A 27,322-nucleotide genomic window follows, 5' to 3' on the forward strand; every position below is an offset into this window, starting at 1 on the left:
AGCCTTGCAAAATCTGGGAAACAGATGCCCGATGCTGAAAAGTGCATGAAGCACAGATCTAGTACAATGTGCCTTCATAGGAAAGGGGGAAACCCTATCCTTTAAATCACATGCTTGATTGATAACTTGTCTGATCCACCTAGCAAAAGTGGAACAAGAAGCAGGGAGATCCCTGTGGGAACCCTCGGGAAGTACTAAGAGGGTAGCTTACATAGTGTACCACATAAAAACTTGAGAGAAATTTCCTTGGGGTATTTCAAAGCAAGAACTAGGGAAGGAAGGACAATTTCCTGGGTAGGTGGAAGAAACTACCACTTTGGGGAGGAAGGAGGCTTTAGGCCTCAAGACAACTTTGTCCTTGTGCAGCACTAAAAAGGGCTCTTTACAGGAAAAGATCACCAATTCACCCTCTGTGCAAAGGTTATAGCAGCGAGAAAGGCCACCTTTTGTGTTGGGTCAGACAAGGTTGATAGGTTCAAAAAGCAGCTGCTGAGAGAACTTAAATAAAGCCCCCAGGAGACACAGGACAGTTAACAGGGGGAGATATGTGTGTGATACCCTGAACAAAGTCCTTAACTGTAGAGTGAGAGGCCAAGAGTCTCTGGAAAAGAACAGGCAAGGTAAAGTTTTGTCTATTGATGGTACTCAAAGCCAAATACTGATACAGACCAGACTAGAGGAAAGACAGAATATGTCCCACAGAATACTTTCTAAAATGAAAGCGTCTCTATTTGCATGACTGCAAAATAGGTCTTCCAAGTGGGATGGTAGACAAGAAGTTGACTTTGAAGCCTTCAAAAGGGTAGAGATAACAGAGTCTGATAGGCCCCTGTCTCTCAGGACTGTTGCTTCAACAGCCATGACAATAAAGCCTGCAACTGAGGACAGAACACTGGCCCTAGGGACAGAGGATCTGGTAGATTTGGCAGTATTTCCACGTACAAGTAAAAAAGTTAAATGTTCTCCTGGACCAATATAGCATCACGAGAATCACTAGAACGCCCTCCAACCAGTGGAGGGGGGGAATCAAGGAGAAATTGGAAAGGTGGAAAGGAGTAGATCACATTGAACTGATCCCACTAGGTTATCAGAGCATCCACTGCAAAAGCACAAGGGTCCCTGGATCTAAGAACAAACTTGTCAAATCTGGATGCCAGAAAATGTACAGTTTGTGGCAAACGGGCTTGAAACATCTCGAGATGGAGAGCCCATTACCCCTAGATTTAGAAGCTGCTGATTGAGAAAGTCCATCTGCCAATTTTCCACGCTTAGGATGTGGATTGCAGACAGGGCCAGAACTGAGAGTCAGTCGCATATTTGAAGCAGAACTTCAGACAAACAGCTAAATATACAATAGAACTACACCAGCCAAAGCTGTGATTCACACCTACCACACTGCATAAGCCAGGCAGATCACACACGTTTTTCCTGGTTCAATACGTCAGCTTCTTTTGTCACCTCTCAACCACCTACCTGCTCAATGGACATGTATCGGCATCACTAACTCTTAGCAAGGTGGTGGTATGGAAAGCAGTAACACGGAACAAGTAGTGACAAAACTAAACAAGGAAGTCAGAGTGTATGAAGTGGTGCCAAATAATAACATTAAAAAAAAGTGAATATAGAGTGTGTGCTACAACTATTTTTTTTAATGGTTTGCATGGAGTTCCATTTTCATGGTAAGAAAATGCACAACATAACACGTATGTATTAAAATGTGGTCATCATTTGTAACCTGTTGCAGATTTGTGAACTCAGTTCATACGATGTAGTACTAATACAATGTAATACAAAGAAAAAAAAAACTTTACAGAAAGTGAAAAAATATTTTATAAATGATAAATAGCCCTGTATAATTTTAATTATTATTCCAGCTGCTCCTCATATATGTAAAAAGATAGTGGTACTATATAAAATGAAACAATTGGATTACAGTGGGTATAGAAAGGAATCAGCCCCCTTAAAATAATCACATGTTGTTGCTTTGCTGCAGCCTGAAATGAAGACAGACAGTTTTTGTTTTATCCAGCTGTATTTACTCAGTGCAACTTATATCATCAAAGTGAGAGAAAACGCCAGCATGTCAGAACAAATAGAAACAATTAAAAAACTGAATAGCCGAGTTGGAAAAAGGATTACCCTCTTGTGTCAGTATTTTGTTGAAGCACCTTTTGGTTTAATTACAGCCTTTAGTCTGTTCGATATGTCTCTACTAACTTTGTACATCTAGACATTTCAATATTAGCCCACTATTCCTTGCAGAACTCCTCAAGTTCAGTTCATTTTGATTGTGACCGTTTGTGGACTGCAGTCTTCAAGTCATTCCACAGATTTTCAATAGGGTTTAAAGGGGTTGTAAAGGTTCAATATTTTTTTTTAATGAAAATAACAAACATATTATACTTACCTAAAGATCTAATAGTGCAGCACTGTACAACTAGTAAAACACACTCAATATAACATAAAATTCATATGTGTGTAAAAACTAAATAATACATTCTATAACCAGTCCATGTATACATATTAAACACTTGATTCCTGTAAAATAAAGTTCATATATATGCAAATTCTTTGAATATAAAACTCCAGTTCATATTTAACCAATTAAATCAAATCCACCGCTGTGCTCCTCCGTGCTCAGAGGGTTATATACATTGCTTATTTGTGCACACACCATCACGAGCTAAATTGCCTGCTCATCTCAAAGATGAGTTTAAAAAGGTAAATAATGGTCTGTCCTTCACTCCACGATCTCTCTTCTTCACATCAAGACAGCTGATCCTCTCATATTCTCTCAGCTTAAAGTGGAGTTCCACCCATCAGATTCCTCCCCCCCTCCGGTGACACAGTTGGCACCTTTCAGGGGGGAGGGGGGTACAGATACCTGTATATTACAGGTATCTGTACCCACTTCCGGCATAGATAGCCGCAGAATCTGCGGTTATTTACGCCACTTCCTGCTCCCTCCCCGCTGCCTGCTGGGAAACACACGGGTCCCAGAGGCAGCAGGGACCATCCGTATTGCGCTGCGCGACTCGCGCATGCGCAGTAGGGTATCGGGAAGTGAAGCCGTGCGGCTTCACTTCCTGATTCCCTTACTGAAGATGGAGGCGGCAGCACCCGAGGACGGAGAGACGGTTCGGCCTCGGGTGCCGACATCGCGGGCGCCCTGGACAGGTAAGTGTCCATGTTTTAAAAGTCAGCAGCTGCAGTATTTGTAGCTGCTGACTTTTAAAAAAAAAATTTTCGGCGGCGCTCCGCTTTAACCACCTCATGGGTAACTTCAAATGGGATTCAGATCACGGTAACTCCTAAGTGGATCCTCGCTATAATCTCCTTCCTTCACTTCCAACCTTCCGCTCTGCTCCACATCACTCAGCTCAGTTGTTGACATGCAATCATAAACACAGACTCCATAGTGCTCTCTGCTTACCAGTTTATTAAAAAAGCCCCAAATTAGGCACACTTACACGTTTTCTTTAAAATCACATATAAAATATATATCTCTGCTACGTACGCTCGCTCACCACTGACACTCACTTGCGGTGGCTGGGCTCGGCTCGGCGAGTGAGCGTCAGTGGTGAGCGAGCAGACAGATATATATTTTATTTGCAATTTTAAAGAAAACATCTTGTAAGTGTGCCTAATTTGGGGCTGTTTTAATAAATTGGTAAGCAAAGAGCACTATGGAGTCTGTGTTTATGATTGCATGTTACTAACGGAGCTGAGTGATGTGGCGCAGGAATGCATAGAATGCATTAAGGGGAAAAACATGAGACTTTACAACTAAGTCTGGGCTCTGACTAGGCCATGCAAGGACATTCACCTTTTTCACCTTTAACCACTGTGTTGTCATTTTTGCTGTGTGCTTTGGGTCATTGTTATGTTGGAAGGTAAACATTCTTCCCATTGACACATTTCTGGCAGAGGGCAGCAGATTTTCCTCAAGAATTTGATGGTATTTTGCCTCATCCGTTTTTCCTTCTATCCTGACAAGTGCTCCAATCCCTGCTGCAGAGAAACACCCCATAACAGGATATTACCATCTCCATGTTTTACTGTAGGGATGGTGTTTTTTGGATAGTGAGCTGTATTGGATTTCCGCCAGACATATCATTTGGTGTTGAGGCCAACTAAATAATTTTTATTTGGTCTTATCTGACCATAACAACTTTTTCCAAATGGCCTCCCAATCTTCAAGGTGCATTTTGGAAAAGCTCAATCATGACTGCATGTGGCCTTTAAGGAGTGTCTTTTTTTCTTGTAACCCTCCCATGTAAGCTACATTTGTGGAGAATTTGTGATATTGTTGTCACATGCACGCAATGACCACTCATTCAAATTCCTGCAACTGCTTCAGAGTTGCTGTAGGCCTCTTAGTAGACTCTGTCCAGTTTCTTCCTGGCTCTTTCATCCAGTTTGGAGCGACGTCCTGATCCAGCGAGTCTGTGTTGTACCAAACACCTTCAACGTCTTAATAAAAGATTTCACAGTGCTTCTAGGCATTGAAAAAGCATTTGAAAATGTTTTTGTATCCATCTCCTGACTTGTGCCTGTCCACAACTTTATCCTGGAGTTCTTTATTTTCACAGAAACAGCATTACAATTCCACAGATCAAAAGTTCACAACGATGACATAACATCCAGCGAGGGTCTGTGTTGTACCAAACACCTTCAACGTCTTAATAAAAGATTTCACAGTGCTTCTAGACATTGAAAAAGCATTTGAAAATGTTTTTGTATCCATCTCCTGACTTGTGCCTGTCCACAACTTTATCCTGGAGTTCTTTATTTTCACAGAAACAGCATTACAATTCCACAGATCAACAGTTCACAATCATGACATAACATTCAATATGAAGCAAGCTAACCACATGGTTAACAAGACTTGTCTTTAGAAATACGTCTGTGTTGTAGTATCATTAAATTATAAAATGTTATATTGAATCTACTCTGTGAGCATCAGCGAGCAACACTGTTTCTCATTTTTCTATAATTTTTTTTTTAGCCAAGCAGAGCCCTGGTTAAGTCCAGGAGGTAGAAAGGAGGAAGAAGGTAGAATGAATGATATTGAGAGAAAAAAAAAAAAAAGGGGGCGGGGGGAGAAGGAAGGGAGGAAAGAATTAGGGGACAAAAGGGGGAGAGGAGACCCGGTCGTCCATCATGGCAGCTCTTTGGGGCAAGTTAGTGGAAAAGCTACTGCTGAGAGGCTAGGGGGACTGTTCCTTGTAAATTAAATGGGATACTGGATATATTTTGACAGTGCCTTGTCACCCAGTTGATGGTAATGCAACTGAAGCAAACAAAGGACTGAAATGCTCCAGGAAAGCCCTTTTCATGCCGAGCTAATCAAAATGACCACAGTTGAAATTGTGTGCCATTAAGAAGGCGATTAGCTATACCTGATTGAGTTCACAAGTCATTTTTAGGAGGGAGTGATCCTTTTTCCAACTCAGTGATTCTGTTTTTGAATTTTTAAAAGAATGTTGTAACATTTTAGTGTTATATCTTTCACTTGGATGTTATCACTTGCACTGAGTAAATACAGCAGGATAAAAAAAATGATATCTGTCTTCATTTAAGGCTGCAAAGCAACAAAATGTAATTATTTTAAAGGGGGGGGGGGCGATTCTTTTTTTTACCCACTGTATATATTAAACCATTGCTCAATACTGAAAATTGCACTGTTCTTTGTGCCTGTGAAAAACACAATAATGCATAAACGAATACAGTCCATGATCAAGTGTCCTTGTGCTTCAACATTGCTTTATTTCAGTCCTTCTCCACGTAACACCACGGATGTGACACACAGCCCACAAAGGGCTATTTACATTTATAGTGTGTTTTTCACTTGATGTAAAAAGAAACTCAAATAGCATAGGCGTACATTTGTATTATTTAGTCTAGCACTTCCTTCTGGAAGTTTATCACTCTGCTGTTATGGACATTTTTAATTTCATTTTCAACTCAGAAGAATGTTTTCAGCAACAAAATGTAGAGTATAACCACTTGCTGACTGCATCACTTAGATACACTGCGGCAGAGCGGCTCTTCTGTGCCAGATAACGTACCTAGTACGTGATCTGGTACTTCCGGGTAGGGGGTATGCATGCTCCAATGGTGACCCAGCTGTGCTGTGATTGGACACAGCATAAACCAATCAGCGGGTGCTGGCCAATAAATGACTGCTGGCATCAGCTGATCAGCGAGGATAGACACAGGACAGAGCTCTGCCTATGAAAACAAGGCAGAGCTCTGTCCTGTCAGTGGTGAAGTGATGGATTTTGATTCCCTCCAAAGCAGGGAATAAAATCCATCACTTTCCTTAGTAAAAGCACCACACCCAGTGTACACAAACATTAGCTAGGAACACATTTAATCACTTCCCAACTAGTGTCATTCGTATAGTGACAGTGTATATACACTGATCAGTGTATTAGTGTTCCCACAGAGTGTCAAAAGTGTCAGTGTTAGAATGGATGCTGCAATATTGCAGTCCCACCGTAAGATGCTGATTACTTCCCATTACTAGTATATAAAAAAAAATTCCAGTACATATACAATAGTTTGAAGACGCAATAACTTTTGCGCAAACCAATCAATATACGCTTATTGGGAATTTTTTTACCAAAAATATGTAGCAGAATACATGTTGGCCTCATTTTTTTATGGGATGGTGATCACATACCAACAAAAGAAAGCTCTATTTGTGGGGAAAAAAATTTATTTAGGTACAGCATTGCATGACCGCGCAGTAACGCAGTGCCATATTGCAAAAAATAGCCTGGTCATGAAGGGGGTAAATCCTCCCGAGTTCAAGTGATTAATATCAATATAGAATATAGGCTTAAGCAGCTTCAACATGCCATGGAAAAACAAATTAGATCAGCGTTGGATGTAGCAGTTCTTGAGAAATATATAGAGGAAGTCAAAACACCTATGAGATTACGGTGGGACATAAGTCCTAAAGACGGTCTGGATGACAAATAATTGATGGAAGAATGGTACCATTTCACAAAGATCGTTGGGGAATAGCAATCCAAACCCACAAAAACCATTTGGAAATGATGGGAGGAAGCCCTTTGATACACCCAATGTATTACACCCAATGTGTAATACACCCTAATAAGGATGCCTTATTAGGACGAAACGTCGGGATGGGCTCTGCTGATGCCACTGCGTTGCTTTGATTTTATCCAAATACTTTTAATGTCTTCTCAAATGTGAGTGAGCATTTTAGCATTTCTAAAAAATGTTTTACATCTAAACGGAATCACACTATGTGGCCCAATTTTTTCTCCTTTTGCTATATGTCACACTGAAAGGAGCTGCTCACGAATTCTGGTTGCTATTCATATGGTGGATACTCACTGATGTCATAATCATCGCGGATCCACATCCAATTCGGTCTAGATTGGAAGTCGTGGTTGTTGTACCCCCTTGGGTGTGTTACACCAAAAGCTTGGTTGACTCATCAGGCATACGCCTTGCTGGGTTCAACCTGTCTGGTAAGACTCTTTCCTTACGGTGATGGATTATCTACAACCAGTTCACACTCATTTATAGTCACCATTTTGATGTCATACATGGACTATATGCACTGTATATACACTATCACTATTGATCTACACTTCAACAATATTGTGGTTTAATAATTTTATTGTATTTGCACTTATATATACCCCAATTTCCCATTGGGATATCATCACTGTTTTTTTCATTGCATTAGCGCTGCACTATACTATCTTAATTAGCTAATTGGTGCACAGAATTTTGGACCCCCTGACCGTTCTAACTCTGGTCCCCCACTGAGTTCCCCCTAGCCCCAGTTGCCTAGGAGGAAGGGGCAGGGCCAGATATATCAGCAGTGCTCACCTGGTCCCAGACTCCCAGCTCCAGAGGATCCACCTGCATGAAAAGCTGCATCCCAACCACCCCAGCCTTCAACCTCTATCCCACCCTGCCCTCACTTACCCATCTACTCATCCCAATTCTGTCCTCACTTACCCCCCTATTCTCCCAACCCTGCCCCCACTTACCCCCCTACTCCCCCCCCCCCCCCAATCTACTCTTCCTAGGCAATAGGTATCAGTAGTTGGTATTGGCAAGTACAAAAAAAGTATCGGTAGTCATACTCTGTGTTTAAAAAATGGTATTGGTGCATTCCTAGTAATGATAAACTAAATTATACACCCGCATGAATTAGTACTAGGAGGCAAAATCTGCACTATATTGTTTTACACATTTGGTAATCACAAGGGGGTAGCAAGAAAAAGAATTGAATATAATCTCAATATCCTGAGTAAATCTGTGCTGACTTCACCACTTCTAACACCATTAGGGAATACATCCATATAAAAAATGAACATTTGTTTATATTTTCGGATAAGAATTAGAGTGGTATTAAACATTCGGCATTTAAAAAAAAAACAAAAAAAACAACAAACATGTTTCATGTGCCATTGAGGAAAGGGAGTCCAGGGACAGCCAAGGCTCTCTTGCATATCGCCGGATTGTGAGGGGGCTCAGGTGAGTATTGGGGGGGGGGGGGGCTGTGGGGGGAGCAGCATACACAAGTTTTCTTTACCTTTAGGCATAGAATGCATCAAGTGAATAAACCTTCAGCCTTTACAACCACTTTAATATATATATGTAAAGCACTGCGTAAATTGACAGAGCTATACAAGTACCTCAAACAAAAACAAATATTTACCCGTAGACCGAAGTAAAGGAGGAAGAAGATGTTGAAGGCCATGTCTATCTGAAGTGTAAAGTCTTTGTAGAAGTTTTGGCATGTTTCAATAGGGCTAAAAAAAAAAAAAAAAAAAAAAAAAACAACAAAATAAACACATTAGACTTAAATGTAACTAAGGTCAAAATTTTAACTCATATATTCATATTGAATTTCAATTACTTCTAGCCTACTCCTATCATTCTAATGAAGTCTGAAAAATTACTGTTGGAAGAATCACACTATTTACTTCCTTGAATACAGTGACAAATATTCGCTGTGCCCTGTGAATATGGACTGCTTGGCACAGAGCCTGCCTTCTGAACTACAGAGGTGCTGAAAGGAGGAATGTCAGAAGGTGGAGTCAGTACAGGAAACACCGCATCACCACTGCTTGCAGGCAACAAGGTACCGTTGCATATGTAGTGCTTAGAAATCAAATTAAACCAAAGGAATGAGGAGACTCCATAAAGCATGCAGGGATTCCAGAAAGTTGTGGAAAGACAGGCAGCACTCACAACAGGAAAGGACATTTTTCAAGTAGGCATATATTGGATTGTCAATATTAACTGTTTGTATTGATATTGCAATCCTGATACTACTTTGTGTATACTGTGACTTTAGAATTCTTTTTAACATAGCAGCAGAATTTACATACTTTTTCTCCTCTCAGCTTCTCCCCTGGCCGTGCTTCCTAACGCTAGGTACATGTATGCCCTCTGTTCCTACCAGGACCTATGGAGTCCTGCCGCAGTCTCCACTACATGCACGCTACTCTAACCTTATGTGCAGCCATTCCTGAGTGGGGCAAAGAGCCAAAGCCACACTGACTTGGGAGCCATTGTCAGTCATTGCTGTGTTGGCGTAGGAGAAGGATGGCTTTGGCTGTGTGCCCCTTTGCTCTGCCAACATGAACGGCACTGGGAAGACTACATGTAAGGTTGTAGTTCTAAATGGGAGTGTGCATGAAGTGAAGACTGCAGCATGATTCCATAGGTACTGGCAGGCAAAGGAGGTACCCACATACCTGCAGCCAAGACAGTATGCGGAGAAAGCTCAGAGGAGAAATTTTTAAGAACAGCAACAAGAGCATGTAAGATCAGCTAGTTAAAAAAAAAAAAGACTAATATCACTTTGACATCAGAATGTAACAGTAAATATTAAAAGTTTTAAGAAATCATTGTTACATGAAATCATTGATACAAGAAACATTGCTACAAAAATGTGCACACAATATTCATTGTTCACAGAGCTTGTAAAAATAATGTAATCTTTTTCATATTTGTGATATAAACAAGAGACAGATGGGAAAATGTAGCTAACATACACATATATGCTATATTTTATTATAAAAATAATACATTGTATGAAGCTGCATTAAGTGAGATGTTAGACTGGCATCAACCACACAAAGCAGAAGTGAAAAAACTAATATTTCTCAACATTTCTTGTAAGAAAACACCAAAAACCTGGTAGAAAAAAACAAAACAAAAAAACATCAAATTTTCACTCTCGCCTTTGGACTCTTAAGTATGCTGGCTCTGATATTCAATAAGATTCGTTTTTGTGCTGCCTGGTGTACCTGCTGGAATAGTGACTAATCTTATTGATAGTTTTTGCAGTCTACATGACTTCCTGCTTAGTTGACATGCTAGCAAAAAAAAAGTGCTATTCCAATAGTTCTCATAACACGTTTGATTGATTTTGGTAATTACAAAAATAGGATTTTTATAACCGCTTACCTGTAAAATCCTTTTCTTTGAAGTACATCACGGGACACAGAGCCATAGTAATTACTATGTGGGTTATAGTCCACCTTCAGGTGCTGGACACTGGCACACCCTTAACAGGAAGTTGCCTCCCTATATAACCCCTTCCACTACTGGGAGTATCTCGGTTTTGTAGTAAAGCAATACACGTGTATACTAGAAAGAGGGGCGGGACCTCTGTGTCCTGTGATATGCTTCAAAGAAAAGGATTCAAAGAAAAGGATTTTACAGGTAAGCAATACACGTGTATACTAGAAAGAGGGGCGGGACCTCTGTGTCCCGTGATGTACTTCAAAGAAAAGGATTTTACAGGTAAGCTGTTAAAAATAAAAATCCTTTTATTGTGAAAAAAAAAAAAAAAAAAATCCTATTTTCTTTAATCGTATATCACAGGACACAGAGCCATAGTAATTACTATGTGGGATGTCCCAGAGCAAAGCCAACTAAGGGGAGGGAGACACAACCAAAAGTAGGGCACCCTGAGATCAGAGGATTTATACTGCGCCCAAAGGCGACATCCTCATGTCTTTTTACATCCACCAGATAGAATATGGTAAATGTATGGATTGAAGGCCAATTTGCAGCCTTGCAGAATTGAGCCATATGGCTCAAAATATGGCTCTTTACAAGAAAGAGCAGCCAATTCCGATACCCTTCTTGCAGCAGATATGGTTACCAGAAAAATAGTTTCCTTGTCAAAAAAGGACCAAGGGAATATGTCATATCGGCCTAAAAAAAGGCTGTTTTGTAATGCCGACAAAACTAAATTCAAGTCCCAAGGGTTCAGGGGTTACTTAACCAGAGATAAAGCCGTGTTACCCCCTGAATAAAGTTACAAACCAAAGAATGCGAAGCAAGTGGTTGTTGAAATAATACCGATAAGGCCGAGGCTTGTCCTTAGAAAGCACTCAAGGCCAGCTTTATTTCTCACCCCATCTGCAGAAATTCAAGGATTCTACCTTTGACCTATTTCCTGGGGTGCAACTCCTGGTTTCACACCAGGAGACATATGTTTCCCAGACTCCATAATATATAATTATGGAGGCCGGCTCCCTTGCATTAACCAAGGTAGAAACTACTGAACCTGACAGCCCACGCTTCTTCAGAATGTGGGTCTCCATAGCCAGACCGTTAAATTTAGCATTTTTAAAGTAGGATGGAACACCAGACCTTGCGAGAGAAGGTCTGGCCGTGATGGTAGGGTCCATGGGTCCTATAATGCCATCTTTACGATCTCTGCATACCAAGATTTCCTGGGCCCAGCTGGGGGCCACAAGAATCAACGACTTCTCTCCCTGCTTGATCCTGCAAAGTCGTCGTGGACGCAGGCAGAATAGGAGGGATTGCATAAATCAGTGAGAACCGATTCCACGGGAACAGCAAGGTATCTGTTTCGCATGCTAGTGGATCGTTTGTTCTTGACACAAAGTTGTCGATTTCTTTGTTGAACCTGGACGCAAACAGATCTATGTCTGGGATCCCCCATTTTTGACATATTGACAGGAAGATATCTGAGTGAAGGAACCATTCTCCCGGGAACAACTGCTGGCGACTCAAGTAGTCCGCCTGCCAATTTTCTATTCCTAGAATGAAGACTGCCTACAGGCAAAGTACACTGTTTTCTGCCCAAGATAGGATATGATTCATCTTTCTCTAGGCCGCACAACTTCTTGTGCCCCCTTGATGATTAATATAGTCCGTTGTTGTGGAATTGTCGGATTGAATCCTGGCAGGACAATACCGTAAAATGAAAGTTTCAGGCCCTCAGTTACCAAGAGCTCTGCCCCAATTTCTAAAATGTTAATTGGCAAGGCCATTTCTGATCTGGGCCACTTCTCTTGGACAGTTGCCTCTTCCAGGATTGTTCCCCAACCTAAACAAAAAAGGTTGGCATATGTTTTTACCATTTCCTAGGTAACTGAAGGATTTTCCCCTTAGTAGATTTTTGGATATTACCATAAACTGAGGCTCCGGCGCACCCAGCCTACGGCACCTGGTATTTCCAGGTGGTCTCTCATCCGGGTACTAACCAGACCCGGCCCTGCTTAGCCCCCAAGATCAGACGAGATCGGGCGCTATCAGGGTGATGTGGCCGTAGGCTTTGGAGTCAGACACATTGGGAATGTAGAGCTTGAACCCTTTGTTCCAAACCGATAGAAAACTGTTTTGCAGCAGTCTCGAATTAAACTGAGCATAAGGAATGGCCTTGAATAAAGCCACCATCTTTCTCAACAAACTCATGCAAAGTTGAATAGAAGAAATTCATCTTGCTTCGAACACTTAAATTAGTTCCTTTATGGCGCTGATCTATGCCTGGGGTAAGAATACCCTTTTCTGGGTGTACCTATGATCAGACCCAAGTATTTTAGCCTTCTTCATGGTTTTAAAGAAGATTTCTCCTAGGTTGAGAATCCGACCTAGATATTCCAGGTAGTTGAATATGGTGACCATACTTTGGTCTAAGCGGGCTACCAACTGGTCTATCAAGAACAGATTGACTAGGTAAACCATAATGGTTAAACCTTGGGCCCTTAATCTGGCTAGAAGAGGGGCCAGAACCTTTGTAAACACTCAAGGTGCAGTAGCTGGACCGGAAAGCAGAGCTACACACTGAAAATGAAGATTTTCACCTTGAAAAGTAGATATTACTAGTGAGCGAAGAAATAGGCATATGGAGATATGCATCTTTGATGTCGATTGATGCCAGAAGTTCTCCTCCTTGTAGGATGGAGATAACTGATTTAGATTGACTCTATGCGAAAAAAAGAGTGGTTATATTCAGGAACTGAATTTAGATTTTTGAGATCCAGAATGTCCATTCAGTTTTGGCACCGTGAACAAAAAAAAGAGTTTTGAATCAAACCCCAACCTCTGTTCTTACATGAGGACCCCCACAATCACTTTCTTCTTTTTCTCTGGATCCTTAGAAACATTTGATCTGAGAAAACAAGAAGACGGGAACTCTTGGAACTCCAGTTTGTACCCTGGAGCTATTGAGGAAGTCCCTCTTCTTGTCAGATCCTTGAGAACTGCAGAAGAATTCCCCCTATTCGATTGAACCTGACGGTGGAAGCTGCCGTGACTGCCTGGAGGCTGATGCCTCTGGCACAGGAGAAGGAGCTTTAAAACGAAAATACATTTACTCCTTTTCTTAAATGGCAAAAGGGGTGCTTTTTCCACTAGAATTTCTTTGGATGTATTATTAAAAACATCCCCAAATAGCTGTTTCACCACAAAAAGGAAGACTAGCCAGGAGCTTCTTACAAGGCGCTTAGCGAAGGGCGCAAGGCCTGAAGGATAGAATCTCATAGCAACTATTGCAAACATAAAGCTGCTTCCTGGGCCTGCTGAGCAGGATAACTGGTCTCTCGATGATTAAGCAATTACTGTCAGAGCAGGCTGAGACACTCAATCTGCCAGAGAAAAAAAAGTGGGTTTTTTTTTGTTTTTTCCAATAGGAATTCCACCTTTTTATCCGCTGGATCCCTAAGCATTTGAGCATTGTCTGCCGGACAAGTCAAACTTAATCACAGAGGATATAGCAGCGTTAATTGCTGGTATACCCTACTTTGTGAATTTCCTCCACCATAGGATAATGTGTGAAAACTTTTTAGGAGGGAAAAAAATGCTTATCTGGGTGATCCTCTCAGATACAAAAAAGCTTTTCCAGCAATGAATGGACAGGAAAAGGTATGCACAGCTTGAGGAGGCTTTAGTGAACCCAAACACTCAGTTAAGGGTACATAAATGTGGAGCGATCATTCAGCAAGAAATTGCACCATCAATCTTAAGATTGGAACAGCCGATTCTCCCACATTGGACACCTCAGAAGAGTCATCAGCCTCACCACGGTCCCAGAGGTATTACCAGAAGACATTGCATCCACTGCTTGAGCAATAGTCCAGCTACTGCCGCTGCTATTAATGCTCAGCCTGATGGAAATAGTAAATATGTCAAATAAGAAATGCCTGTATCACCAAAACCTCTTTCATGCTTTTCTTTGCTCTTATGTCTCTCCGACAATTTTGCAGCCAGCATAAATGGAGTTTTGAAAAAAAAAAAAAAAACACTCCCACGTTGGAGGATGCCAACGCCGCGCTGAGCCCCACCCCCATCATCACATCGCGCCGCCCCCTCCTTTCTTTTTTAAAAAAAAAAAAAAAGAGTTTTCGTGCACAAACACGGGCCTCCAAACCGACGGGATTGGCTGAGTGAGGGAGGGATGGCGTGGGGGAGACCTGGAAGCTGCCGCCGTGTAGGGGCGGTGAAAGAAAACGGCATTGCCGATCGTTTTTAGTTCTCCCTTATACTCAGCCTCTTGAAGAGGGGAAGAGTTCAGGTCAGGTGGGGGGTGTCTGGAGGAAGCAAAAACTCCCAAACTTACCAGAGGTCTGCCTGCTCACCGGAGGAAAAAAGTCTGCTGCTTCTGTGACACAGCGTGACTTCTGAGCAAAGCATGAGAAGGTACGTGCTCCATACAGCCCCCAGTGGTGACACTTAGGCATGACAACATTTAATGCAAAGGAGACATTTCTTAAGAAAATGTAAAAATTCCTTAGAAAAACTCCACTTACCTTTCCCGCCGCAGGGTTTTCTGTGGTAAAACCAACAGACCCAATCTTCACCCTTCACGGTGGGTTCCGTTAACAAACCTTCAGGAACCGGGGAACCTCAGGGAACCCACAATCCTGGACCTGTAAAAAGCACTCCGCCCGTAAAACTTTATGGCCTTAATACCAAAAGTACTGGATCCCAGAGTCCAGCTCTCTAAAAAGAGAAGGGTCACAGGCAAAACCTAGTTTCTTTGGATACGAGGCCCGGGTACCATTCAATTCGGCTTAAAAGACACGTTGAATGGATCTGGCTGCATAGCTAGCCCCAGCAAGGAATGCTCCAGAGGAGCTCTTCACTCGTGACCAACACCTTAGACACTGGCGAAAAAACTGAGATACTCCCAGTAGTGGGAGAGGTTATATAGGGAGGCAACTTCCTGTTTAGGGTGTGCCAGTGCCCAGCACCTGAAGGTGGACTATAACCCACATAGTAATTACTATGGCTCTGTGTCCCGTGATGTACGATTAAAGAAACACTGTATTCCTGAAAGTGCACAACCCTGTACTTTAATCACTGTACATGTAATATTTGTACAAATTTAAAATGATCAAAATAGGTTTAAAAGTTTTTGCATACATCCACCCTTAAGATATATTAACTAGTCTACTTCTGAGCTTTGGGTGGTCCTGTCTAGCTTGGTATTTAATACCTGCGGAATTCTTCTTTAAATTGGAAATATGTTTTTTTTTGGGAATCATACTCATCAATGCTGCATCTGTCCCCCGCTGGGTCTAAGACTGAGAACCCAGTGTTCAAGCACCACTGATTGCTTAGTTCTCTGTGAGCAGAGAGCTGGTGACTGTCAGTTACCGCTGTCTGCTCTGACCCTCTCCTACCTCCCCCACGCTCACTGAACCACTGGGCTGTGGAGGGGGCAGGAGCAGCTGGCTGAGCGAGGTATTGGTCCAGGCTCCTGGTTGGATCCCGACCGCATGGTGGCGATCTTTGCAATAAAGAGAAGAATGGCAGCACATCTGAAAAAATTGAAGTTTATTTAGAAGTCCATAAATAAAAAAGCATGTCACACAACCGACAGGATACTCAGCAGACGTGTTTCTTACTAATTGTGCTTACTCTTTGCTAATTGGCTCCAAGTGCGCATGTTCATTTATACCCAAAAGGCATATGGGTGAAACCAATCAACACTGGATGGTTTGAAAAAACACCTCCCATGAAAGCAACAAACCCACACATCCTAAGGGAACAATTGAGCCACATTGGAAATAAAAACATAAACACACAATGATGCACATACAGTGGAACCTTGAATTACGAGCATAATCTGTTCCAGGAGAATGCTTGTAAACCAAAGCACTCGCATATCAAAGCGAGTTTCCCCATGGAAGTCAATGGAAACTAAGATCATTTGTTCCGCATTGACTTCTATTGCATGCAATACCGCATGTGCCCAGTGATGGGGGGTGCCGGAGAGACTCGGAAATACTCAGAGACCGCTTGGCTGCACTTGGAAAGGCTCGGGAACAGAGTATTATTTCGAGTGTCTCTGAGTATTTCCGAACGGCTCCTAATCGTTCCGAGTGTTACCGGCGCCCCCGCACCTCTGGCCAAATGCGGTACTGCACACCGCAGAGGCTTGAAGCCTGCTCGTTTTGTGAGACAACACTTGCAAACCTAGTCAGGATTTAAAAAAAAATAATTGCTCGTATTGCGAAACGCTTGTTAACCGCGTTACTCGCAATCCGAGGTTCCACTGTACGTACAAAATCGAATATATATACTACAAAAAAAATTTTAAGAATAGCAAAAAAAATACATAATGTAACAAAATATGAAGTAAGAATACAACAAAAAAACAATGTATATATACATATGTATGTTTCTATAGAACTTAGAAAAAACCCCATTACCAACAAAGGGAGAGACATGTTAAAAAACAATGAAACAAAAACCAAAAACAAAAATGATGTGAATAACGACATAAACAGCATTAAAATAGATCCCTAATTTATTAAAGAAAAATAAATAAATTCTTTATCTTGATCCTTGTTGTTCAACTCTACAAAAACACCATTACCCGCACTGACCTATATTTTCCCAGTCGATCCCAAATAAATGAGACACATTGAAGCAAGAAATAGATAGGAAAACAAAAAGAAAATCATATAAACAAAAATGATTGTTCATATACATGCATGTTCAAATATATTGGAACCATACATCAATGAATGAAAGAATTTATAATTTAACAAGAAAATGAATCAAAGAAGGAATGAATGAACTACGAAAAATCCATACCCAGATCCAGATAAAACTCAATATAAAATAAATATTTAAAGAGAATACACTATAAATAATCTCATTTTATAGTAGGAATGAATTCAAAGCTATTCAAAATAATGGGAAACATCCCATTCATAATTTAAACCTAAGGGGATACGAGTACATAAATAAAAAATCCAGTAAACTTCCCTCTTGCATAGAAGCCTGAACAAATCCCCACCTCTGGCTGGAAGCCTCACTCTTTCCACTACTTGAACATTAATCAGGCTAGTGTATCTATTGTGACGATTGTTGAAGTGTTTCGCTACATTTGTGGATTTACCTAGCCTAATATTACCCAAATGCTCTAGGAAACGATCTTGTAACCTACAAGCAGATGTCCCACATACTGAATGTTGCAGGACCTGCATGTAATGACATAGGTAGTATCACAAATAAAGAAAACCTTTAAATGTACAATTTTGTTATTGCTACCTGATGTCACATTCTGACCCCCCAAGAATCTTTTGCGCCACATCTAAAGTTACCTTTAAAGTGTAACCATGTTGTAGATTGTTTAGCTGTGGGGCAAAAGAAACTAGGAAAGAGAGTGGTACTTAGAGACCAAGCTTTACTTGGTATAAAATTAACCCCATCCTTTAAAAAAAATATGAGTGCCAAATACTTATTAACTACACCCCTAACCTGATAAATTCCAGGCTAAAAGGGGTAACTAAGGCTGATTTGTTAGTATACTTGTGTTGCACGCTTTGATGGTTACTCAGGAGTTCTTCCCTATTATTACTCCTGGTGTTCCAAGATCCAATGGGGATAACCCCGTTGTCTAAATCGGTTATCTAAATCCTGAGCCTCTCCTTCAAATTCACTATCCTCACTGCAGATAGGGCGTAAAGGATAAATTGTCCCACTGGGATCCCTTTTACAGTATGTTTGGGACATACTGAAATTAAAAAAATGATGAGTGAAAAGATATTCAAGGACCTCCCAGGAAGAGACATTGAGGAATAGATAAATCTGTGTAATGCTCTAAATGGAATGATATTGCCCATTTGGCCAGCTGATGTGGAATACTAGAATACAAACTGGCGACATCACATCACCCAAACGTAATCATGTCTCCACACCACCCCCTTCATGGCATTTAAAAGATGGTTGGTATCCTTCAAAAAACTCGGCAAATGACGTACCAATGATTGTAACTGACCATCCAGCCATTGCCCCAACTTTTCAATCAGAGAGCCAATGCCCGCAACAATGGGTCTTCCATAAAGAGGATCTAACCCCTTATGAGTTTTGGGTAAATGGTGAAAAGTCAGCAAAATTGGGCATTCAGAAACAAGAGATTCTGCTTCCCTAATACTGAAAATACCCAAATACAAACCCTTCTGAATAAAAGTTATACAGTTCACTTTATAGGTTCTAGTAGGATCTCCCCGTAGCTTCGTATAGGTGTTTTGGTTTGATAGCTGTCGAATAGCCTCTGCATGATATGCAGTGGTATCCATGACAACTACCACGCCACACTTGTCAGAATTACCTATTACTATTAAAGAGTAATTTTGCAAATTGCACAAAGCAATCCTGTCTGCCACGGTAAGATTGTCAGTATGAATCCTTCTGGCTTGTATCGTAGTAGCTAGTTAAACCAAATCACGCTCTACGCTTTTCTGAAATCTATCCATACCCGCAGTGCGGGAATTAATGGGATAGAAATCAAAATGTTTACCAATCCTGACTCTATTGAGACCTTCACTGACAATATCTCCCAAACGAGCTGTACTACCTCCTTCAACTGCTAGTTCAGTAAGATCTTTCATTGAGCAATGTTCCTGGAATGAAAAAACATCAGAAATATCATTGTGTAAAACATCACTTTCAACACAATCCTGTACATCAGTGTCCGAGGTAAAATAATGTTTCCTAAGGGTGAGATTTCTAATGAACTTATTGATATCTAGCAAGGTCCCAAAAATATCAAAATGTTCTGATGGACAAAAATGTAATCCTTTGGACAAAAGTGACAGCTCGGGAGGACCAAGAACCCTACCTGACACATCCTGGGAGGTCCTTGAATATCTTTTAACTCATATTTTTTTCAATTTTGATAGGGTGTCCTATCTCCAGAGGTGTAGTGCCACTATGGGGGTGAAATTTTCGCCCTCACTCGCCAACCTTTTTCTGGGTTGGTGGGAGCAGTCCCACATCTATGGAGATGGGAACCCCTTTAGGTCTTATATCCATACTTTCTTTCGCTATATAGATTACCTGTTGTTCGTCTGTGATGAATGATTGGGTGATCTGAACTTGTTCATGACATATCTCAATTCCAACAGCAACTTGACATATACAGGACAAATGAAAACTAGTAAAATTTGCTTTTCGCGTGTGCTTCTGGTTGCATCTCACGACCGTGTGATAACTTGTCTATACGGGAAACCTCTGGCGGGTAATAGCCTTCTTATGGCACAGTCGAATCACCCCAAACATACTGTAAAAGGGATCCCAGTGGGACAATTTATCCGTTTACGCCATATCTGTAGTGAGGATAGTGACTTTGAAGGAGAGGCTCAGGCTTTAGATAACCGATTTAGACAACAGGGTTATCCCCATTGGATCTTGGAACGTGCTTATAGGATCGCCAGGAGTAAGAATAGGGAAGAACTGAGTCACCAAAGTGTGCAACACAAGTATGCTAACAAACCAGCCTTAGTTACCCCTTTTAGCCAGGAATTTTATCAGGTTAGGGGTGTAGTTAATAAGTATTTCGCACTCATATTTGAAGATGAATCACTACTGGGAATTTTAAAGGATGGGGTTAATTTTATACCTAGTAAAGCACGGTCTCCAAGTACCACTCTCCTTCCTAGTTTCTTTTACCCCACCTCTAAACAATCTACAACATGGTTACACTTTAAAGGTAACTTTAGATGTGGAGCAAGAGATTGTCCATGTTGTCCACATGTTCTTGGGGGTCAGAATGTGACATCAGGAGCAATAACAAAATTGTACATTTAAAGGGTTTCTTTAATTGTAATACTACCTATGTCGTATATGTCATTACATGCAGGTCCTGCAACATTCAGTATGTGGGATGAACTACCCGTAGGTTACAAGATCATTTCCGAGAGCATTTGGGTGATATAAGGCTAGGTAAATCCACAAATGTAGCGAAACACTTCAATAATCATCACAATGGAGACACTAGCCTGATTAATGTTCAAGTAGTGGAGAGAGTGAGGCTTCCAGCCAGAGGTGGGGATTTGTTCAGGCTTCTATGCAAGAGGGAAGTTTACTGGATTTTTTATTTATGTACTCGTATCCCCTTAGGTTTAAATTATGAATGGGATGTTTCCCATTATTTTGAATAGCTTTGAATTCATTCCTACTATAAAATGAGATTATTTATAGTGTATTCTCTTTAAATATTTATTTTATATTGAGTTTTATCTGGATCTGGGTATGGATTTTTCGTAGTTCATTCATTCCTTCTTTGATTCATTTTCTTGTTAAATTATTAATTAAGGACAGTACACATCTTAATATATTAATATAATATATTCATATATTAATATATTATATTAATATATTTTGAAGCAAATCACTTGGAAAGAAGGGTATATTTTGGTCACTGCTGACGTGGCCTCTCTGTACACTATTACTTCCCACCGTCATGGTAGGGAAGCTGTGAAGTGCTTTTTGCGTAGAGACAAGGGCATCCGTGGGTTACAGCAACAGTTTCTTCTCCATCTCCTTGACTTTGCTATGAGCCGCAACTATTTTTTGTTCAATGGCACCTACTATCTGCAAGGTCGAGGAGTGGTGATGCCAAGTTTGCACCTAGTATGGTCAAGTGGGAGGAGGACGTGACCTATGGTCGACAGAGGACTGAGCTGATCTTCTGGGGACGATACATTGATGACGTCCTCCTCCTATTGGAGGGAAATCATGCCTGTTTGGATCTTTTCATTGGTGAGCTTAACACCAATGATCGAGGCATTGTTCTCCATCATGAGGCCAGCACCTGTTATACATTTTTTGGACCTGAAAATTAGAGTACAAGATGATAGGCTCATTACATCTACATACTTTAAAGACACGGATAGGAATGGCTACATAGGGACAGACAGTTGCCATTATGAGTCCTGGCTCAGGTCTGTCCCTATGAGTCAATTCCTCAGATTGAGGAGGAACTGTTCCTTGCAACTCGCTTCCTACAGAAGGGATATGCAGTCAATGATCTGGACTGGATCATAACTGATGTCGCCTTAAGGGATAGAGATGATTTATTAAAACCTAAAATAATAGATGATCATGGACAATTCTTTTCGTTTTTCATTTTATACCACTAATTCGAACCAACATTTTTCGATTAAAAAGATCTTTAGAAAACACTTAGGTGTCCTAAAAAAATGACAGAATACTGGGTCCTTTGCTCCGGGAACAACCCAGGGTCACCTATAGAGGTGCACCCCCCCCCCCCCCCCGAGACTTCAGATAGTGAGGTTTGCCAACATAACTGTCTTAGGGAGAGAAAGTATCTCTCCTTTAGTTCTAATGTCACTGGTCGAACATATGATGTGGGTTCTTTCATCACGTGTTTGACCAAGAACGTGGTTTATTTGATTACATGCCCTTGTGGCCTACATTATGTGGGTCGCACTATTCGCAAGTTGGAAACCAGGCTCAAGGAGCATTTGGCGAATAATCACAAAGGTTTTTGAACCATAGTTTATCCAAACATTACTCTTTGAACCATGATAAGAGCTTAAAGGGTACATCCTTTATGGCTATAGACAAGTTTGACCCTCATTGGTGGGGCAGCTATATTAGGCGAGAGATTTCAAACATGGAGACCTGATGGATTTTTTGTTTAAAATCTTATAGACCATTTGGCTTAAACATAGAATGGGATGTTAATGCCTTTATCAACAATAGCTGAATCCCTAGATCATTCTTCCTTTTTTTATATTTTTAATAATATTTTTTTGGTTAGGTTTTCTCCATTTTTTATACATTTTCTGTACTGTTCCAAACCACTAGATGGCACCATCGCTTTTATCTCATAGCCAGCCTTTGATAAGCTGTTTGTTAAATTTAGCAATTAGGTTTCAATTTGTGGATGTTTTGATTACTTCCATTTTTATCTATTACTTTTGTTTCCAACTTGGCCCGGTTCTTTTCTCCTACCCTCCCTTCAGAAACCGGATTAGTATATTTTATATATTTCTTATCTTTTCACCCAAAACATGGCCGCCGTGGGTGTGTTTTAGCCATGTAATTCTAAACTGTGGTGTAAATATCCGGTTATGATGAGTTTCGCTTCCTGTGGATGAGAGAGGCTTGGAGTGCAGGGGGAAGGGGCGTTCTTATCTCGCCCTCCCTCCTATATAAAGAGAATATGAAGAGCTCTGACCACGCCCCTGATGTTCCTATTGGACAAAATGCCACATAGGGTGGAGCTCTGACGTCACAACACTGTAATGTGCCGACTGCGGCCATCTTTGTGGTTGGAAACATCTGCTATCCATGACGAATTGCAACTTTTGATATGCTCGTTTTTATTTCTCAAAATGTGAGTAACCTGGCTTTTTATAAGAAATAAATTTACCTTGGTTTTAAATACTACACCATAAGATGGAGGATAATCTCATGTTCACCTTATTATATCTCTGTCTGCACTGTGAGTGGTTCCAGTATTTCCCCTGAACAAAGATTCTGTTTTAACACTATGGACTCTTATTTTATAATTTGATGCTTCTAGCGCTGCATATATTTAGACTTTATGCTTTTTATTGTCACCATACAATTTATGTCAGCTGCTTTATTATTGTTAGCGCAGTGATTAATCTTGAATTTGAGGTCTCTCCCTTTGTTGGAAATGGATTTTTTTTTCTAAGTTCTATAGAAACATACATGTACAGTATCTCACAAAAGTGAGTACACCCCTCACATTTTTGTAAATATTTTATTATATTTTTAATGACAACACATTTTTATTGGTGGCCCAGTCTCTGATGGGAGGGGATTATGCTCTGCTTCAGTATGTCACAATACATGTTGCCATTTATGGTTCCCTCAATAAACTGTAGCTCCCCAGTGCCGGCAGCACTCATGCAGCCCCAGACCATGACACTCAAACTCACACCGTGCTGTCACTGATATGTGACGATTATACTGTCAGCCTCAGTCTGCACAAAGATTTTCTAGCTGATGGGACCACAATCTAAGTGCCAGCAGACTGAGGCAGACAGAGCAATAGTCACAGGGTTTAGTTAATGCAGTTAACCCCTTACTCTGCCACCAGATATATGACTAGCATTACATTTCTGTAATACACACTGTCACCCCAGACAGGAATATTTCAGAGATTTACACTATAGTAGCGCACTTCAAAAAGACAGGGATTCTTTACGTTCTGGCTTAGTGCACTAGAGACAAGATAATAAACGTTTAAAAAGAAAAACAGGTACAATGGTGCAAATGCAATATTTAAAGAAAAAAGGGTATTACAGAGGAAAGGAGACAATAATGCAACAGAAAAACAAAAAGGGTTTAGGAGTGTAAATACTTAAAGTGGAGCTCCAACCTAAAGGGGAAGCTTCAGTTGTTTGCCTCCCCCCCACCGTTGCTACATTGGGCACCTTTCGTGGGGGGAAGCAGGTACCTGGTTTTAAGACCAAGGATGTCATCCATAAGTTCGCCCCCCTTCTTCCTTCCTCCGCTGCCAGGCCATTCACAAAGTGCAGCGTGCTTCGCTCATGTACAATAAAAAAACAGCTACAGCACCCTGGAGTCGATTGAAAAATCGGCTGTGGTGAAGAAACCGCTGGATTCGTGGACAGGTAAGTGTCCTAATATTAAAAGTCAGCAACTACAGTATTTGTAGCTGCTGACTTAATTTTTTCTGAAGGAGCCTGGAGCGCCTCTTTAAAGTCCTGGTTCAGTGAGCATAAGATGGATCACTATGGCTCTCAAAAAATGAATCTTGCGGATGTCCTTTGAGGGTAAAGAAGAGCTCCAGACTGCTAATGCAGTCGCTCTCTTTTCTGATCCCTGAGGAAGGTGTTGACATAAATTATTCAACCAATCAAGCAGTCTCATGAGTGGCACATAGGATGTCGCAGTGATTACAAGCATATAGCTGGCACCCCGTCAGATACAGTTTTCGACATGTATATCTTGGAATACCTACAGGTTACATTCCGGTAACTTGTTTATTCTTGTCCAGCATGAATAAACACAAATAAGATGGGTGTCAGATGCCTTTTTAACCCAAGAGATGTAATGTGACAAACCCTCCTCTGGTACCGTTTGGGTAAACATGTCCTTGATATGGTTGTACTGTTATCATCTCAGGAGTTATGAAATGCACTGAAGTTTTGATTCTGCAGGTAGGGATAGCCAGCCAGGAATGGTGTATGCACCAACTATTCCAGCTAAACTATTTACAACAGGTGAGAAGTCTAATGCTATTAGTTACGATGGACATCTGCTTCATATTCTAAAGATTTCAGCCTGCAAACTTGAAGGTTGTATAATGGCTATTAACAGGAGACTTGAAAGTGTATTGTTTTGTGAATGAGGTTTAGGATGGGCTAAATCAAAATGTTATGGTTTGTCAACCTGAATTTTGATGTTGGTTAATTTGGTTAAGAGGTTCTGCTGTATCCCATCAATGGACTGATGAGGATGTTTTGGAATGCAGCTAAAAGTTTGTTAATGGTAGAAGATGCAGTCCTGGTGTAGCCATGTCCTGAAAGGGGTTACAGCTGCTAAAAAATATCATAGCTGACGTCTGAATTTCAGACAAGACTGCCCTGTTTTGAGGTGCCCATTTTTCATTATCATCACTCCTCCCCCTTCAGGTGGTTGCATGAAAGGGAACTGCAATTTCCTTCCCATCACAACCAAATGCTACTGCCACTGCATGGCACGAAACATGTCTGCATTGTCAAGGAGTTCACCTTTGTGCGGTATGGTCAAAATACATTGCTGGAGAATGCAGCTCCATCTGAGGAGCATGTTGTTTGCAGTAACACTGTTTGGCCAACTAAATGTGTTGTGGTGGGTACTATACTGTTGCAACCACACAGATGATGTGGCAAATTATGCGTTGGCCACCTGATCACAAGACACCTATTTTCAGGGGTGGCATATGCCTGGGCACACCCTTAACTCATGTAGCGCACATTCCCCCTGCTGCCACCAACTGTGTTTACTATGCTTCAGTTTGTGAATGAACAAGAAAACAGAAGCCACTCAGCACAGAGCACTTCACATTGATTCACTGTCAAGTGCAACTGAGGCTGCAGAGAAGGGGACTGGGGAATCTTTGTCCTCAGTCCCTTTCTCTGTTTCACAAGTGAGACATTAGGGGTCTGTTCAAACCCTGAAATTTCACTGAAGCCCCATAGCGGAGCTATTAAAAAAAAAAAAAACTAAATTTTATGTGTGTGTGTGTGTGTGTGTGTGTGTATTTTTTTTTTTTTTTAATTTAAATTTTAAAAATAATAAAAAACTACTGACACCATCCACTGATCCACTGTCCTACCGACACGTCCACTACCTTACTGACACCATCCATGCTTTTACTACATTTTAAAAATGTTTTTACATTTATTTATAGGCGTATGGGTGTTTGTATGTGTGTATTAATATACACACACACACACACACATTTGAGCTTTGGGGTGCACACCCTAATGCAATAGGCTGTGCACACCTATGGTAGTGGCGTTGGTTTGTGTCATTACCTGACAGGTGAAATCCAGAGCCTGGGTTACTGTTGCACTGGCCGATACCTCTGTCAATGCTGGGCAGGCTTTCTTACACTCTGGCATCCAAGACTCCATCTTAGGCTGTTTCCTTTCATTGGGTCAGTCAAAGGTTCAGCCAAAGCTCTATAGTTGCACACTGGTTTCCAATAAGTAGCCAGCTGTACCCTCAAATTGACACTGTCTATTTTTAATAGACTGCTACCCTAACTGAAAATTAACCCTAATTTTTCTGGGCATATTATTGTGGTTTTTCATTAGCACTACATTATTGCCCTACATAGAATACTATCTTTATTAGTAGCCGGGTACCTAGGGGTTTTTTTGAGTGTATGAGGAGGGTACGAGTGGTGTGTCTGTTATTTGTCTACTTTATATCATATTCATTGATAGAGGTTAATAGTGTCTTTATATTTTTATTGTGGGTGGATTATTTATTTACTAATAAAGCATTCCATTTTGTATCTTTCTATATACCAGTGTGTTCCTCGTTGAAGAATCCTTTCTCTAGACCCTCTGGTCTTTTTTGCTACATATGATTATTTGATTCAGAGGAACTGGCCCACCTGTTATATATTATAATTAGCAGTTAGGCATTAGGTATAGTGTCTCATCATAGGCCTACCATTATTGTACAATCAGTGTGGGCTGTTCACACACACTAGCCTATTTGAAACTCCTATGAGCTAGGAGTCCCCTGACCCATCTTTGGTTTTATTACTCAATTCTGGTTACAGGTGATCTGGTGCTGGCAGGTTCATGCTGTGGATTGGAGGTTGCATCCATTGGTACCCCAGTGTCAGTCTATGTATTCCCACCCTGAGGGGCTGTACCTGAACCACTGGTATCGGATGCAGATGAAACCCCTTCTGTTCCAGGTTCTCCCAGATTTTGATTTGCCAGGAGATCCACTTCACGTATTGTCCTCAATAGGTTCTCCCGCCTATTGTCATAGATCGCAATCCCTCTTGCTTTGCACTCATTACTCAGATCATCTTTGTAAATTTTCTTGTACTCGTACTTGTGTTTGCCAACAGCAGTTTTCAGGCATTTTAGCGCTAAAAATAGCACCTGAAAACTGCCTCTTATGCCTCCCCAGTGTGAAAGCCCGAGTGCTTTCACACTGGGGTGGTGCGCTTGCGGGACAGGGAAAAAAAAGTCCTGCAAGCAGCATCTTTGGGACAGTGTGGGAG

At 41.1% G+C, this 27,322-nt stretch overlaps 1 protein-coding gene and 1 pseudogene across 24 annotated transcripts in view; both read right to left on the reverse strand.

Moving 5' to 3' along the window:
* Nucleotides 1-27,322, reverse strand: part of KCNMA1 (potassium calcium-activated channel subfamily M alpha 1) — a 1,086,632-nt gene that overhangs the window by 643,921 nt on the left and 415,389 nt on the right. For all 24 annotated transcript variants that reach the window (XM_073596784.1, XM_073596787.1, XM_073596785.1 and 21 more), the window contains exon 4: nt 8,714-8,807. In XM_073596784.1, coding sequence (XP_073452885.1) covers nt 8,714-8,807 — 94 coding nt within the window. The remainder of the gene's footprint in view (nt 1-8,713; nt 8,808-27,322) is intronic.
* Nucleotides 12,482-12,600, reverse strand: LOC141106972 (5S ribosomal RNA; annotated as a pseudogene).

Source organism: Aquarana catesbeiana, linkage group LG08 (assembly GCF_042186555.1).
Source record: "Aquarana catesbeiana isolate 2022-GZ linkage group LG08, ASM4218655v1, whole genome shotgun sequence".
Lineage (NCBI taxonomy): Eukaryota > Metazoa > Chordata > Amphibia > Anura > Ranidae > Aquarana > Aquarana catesbeiana.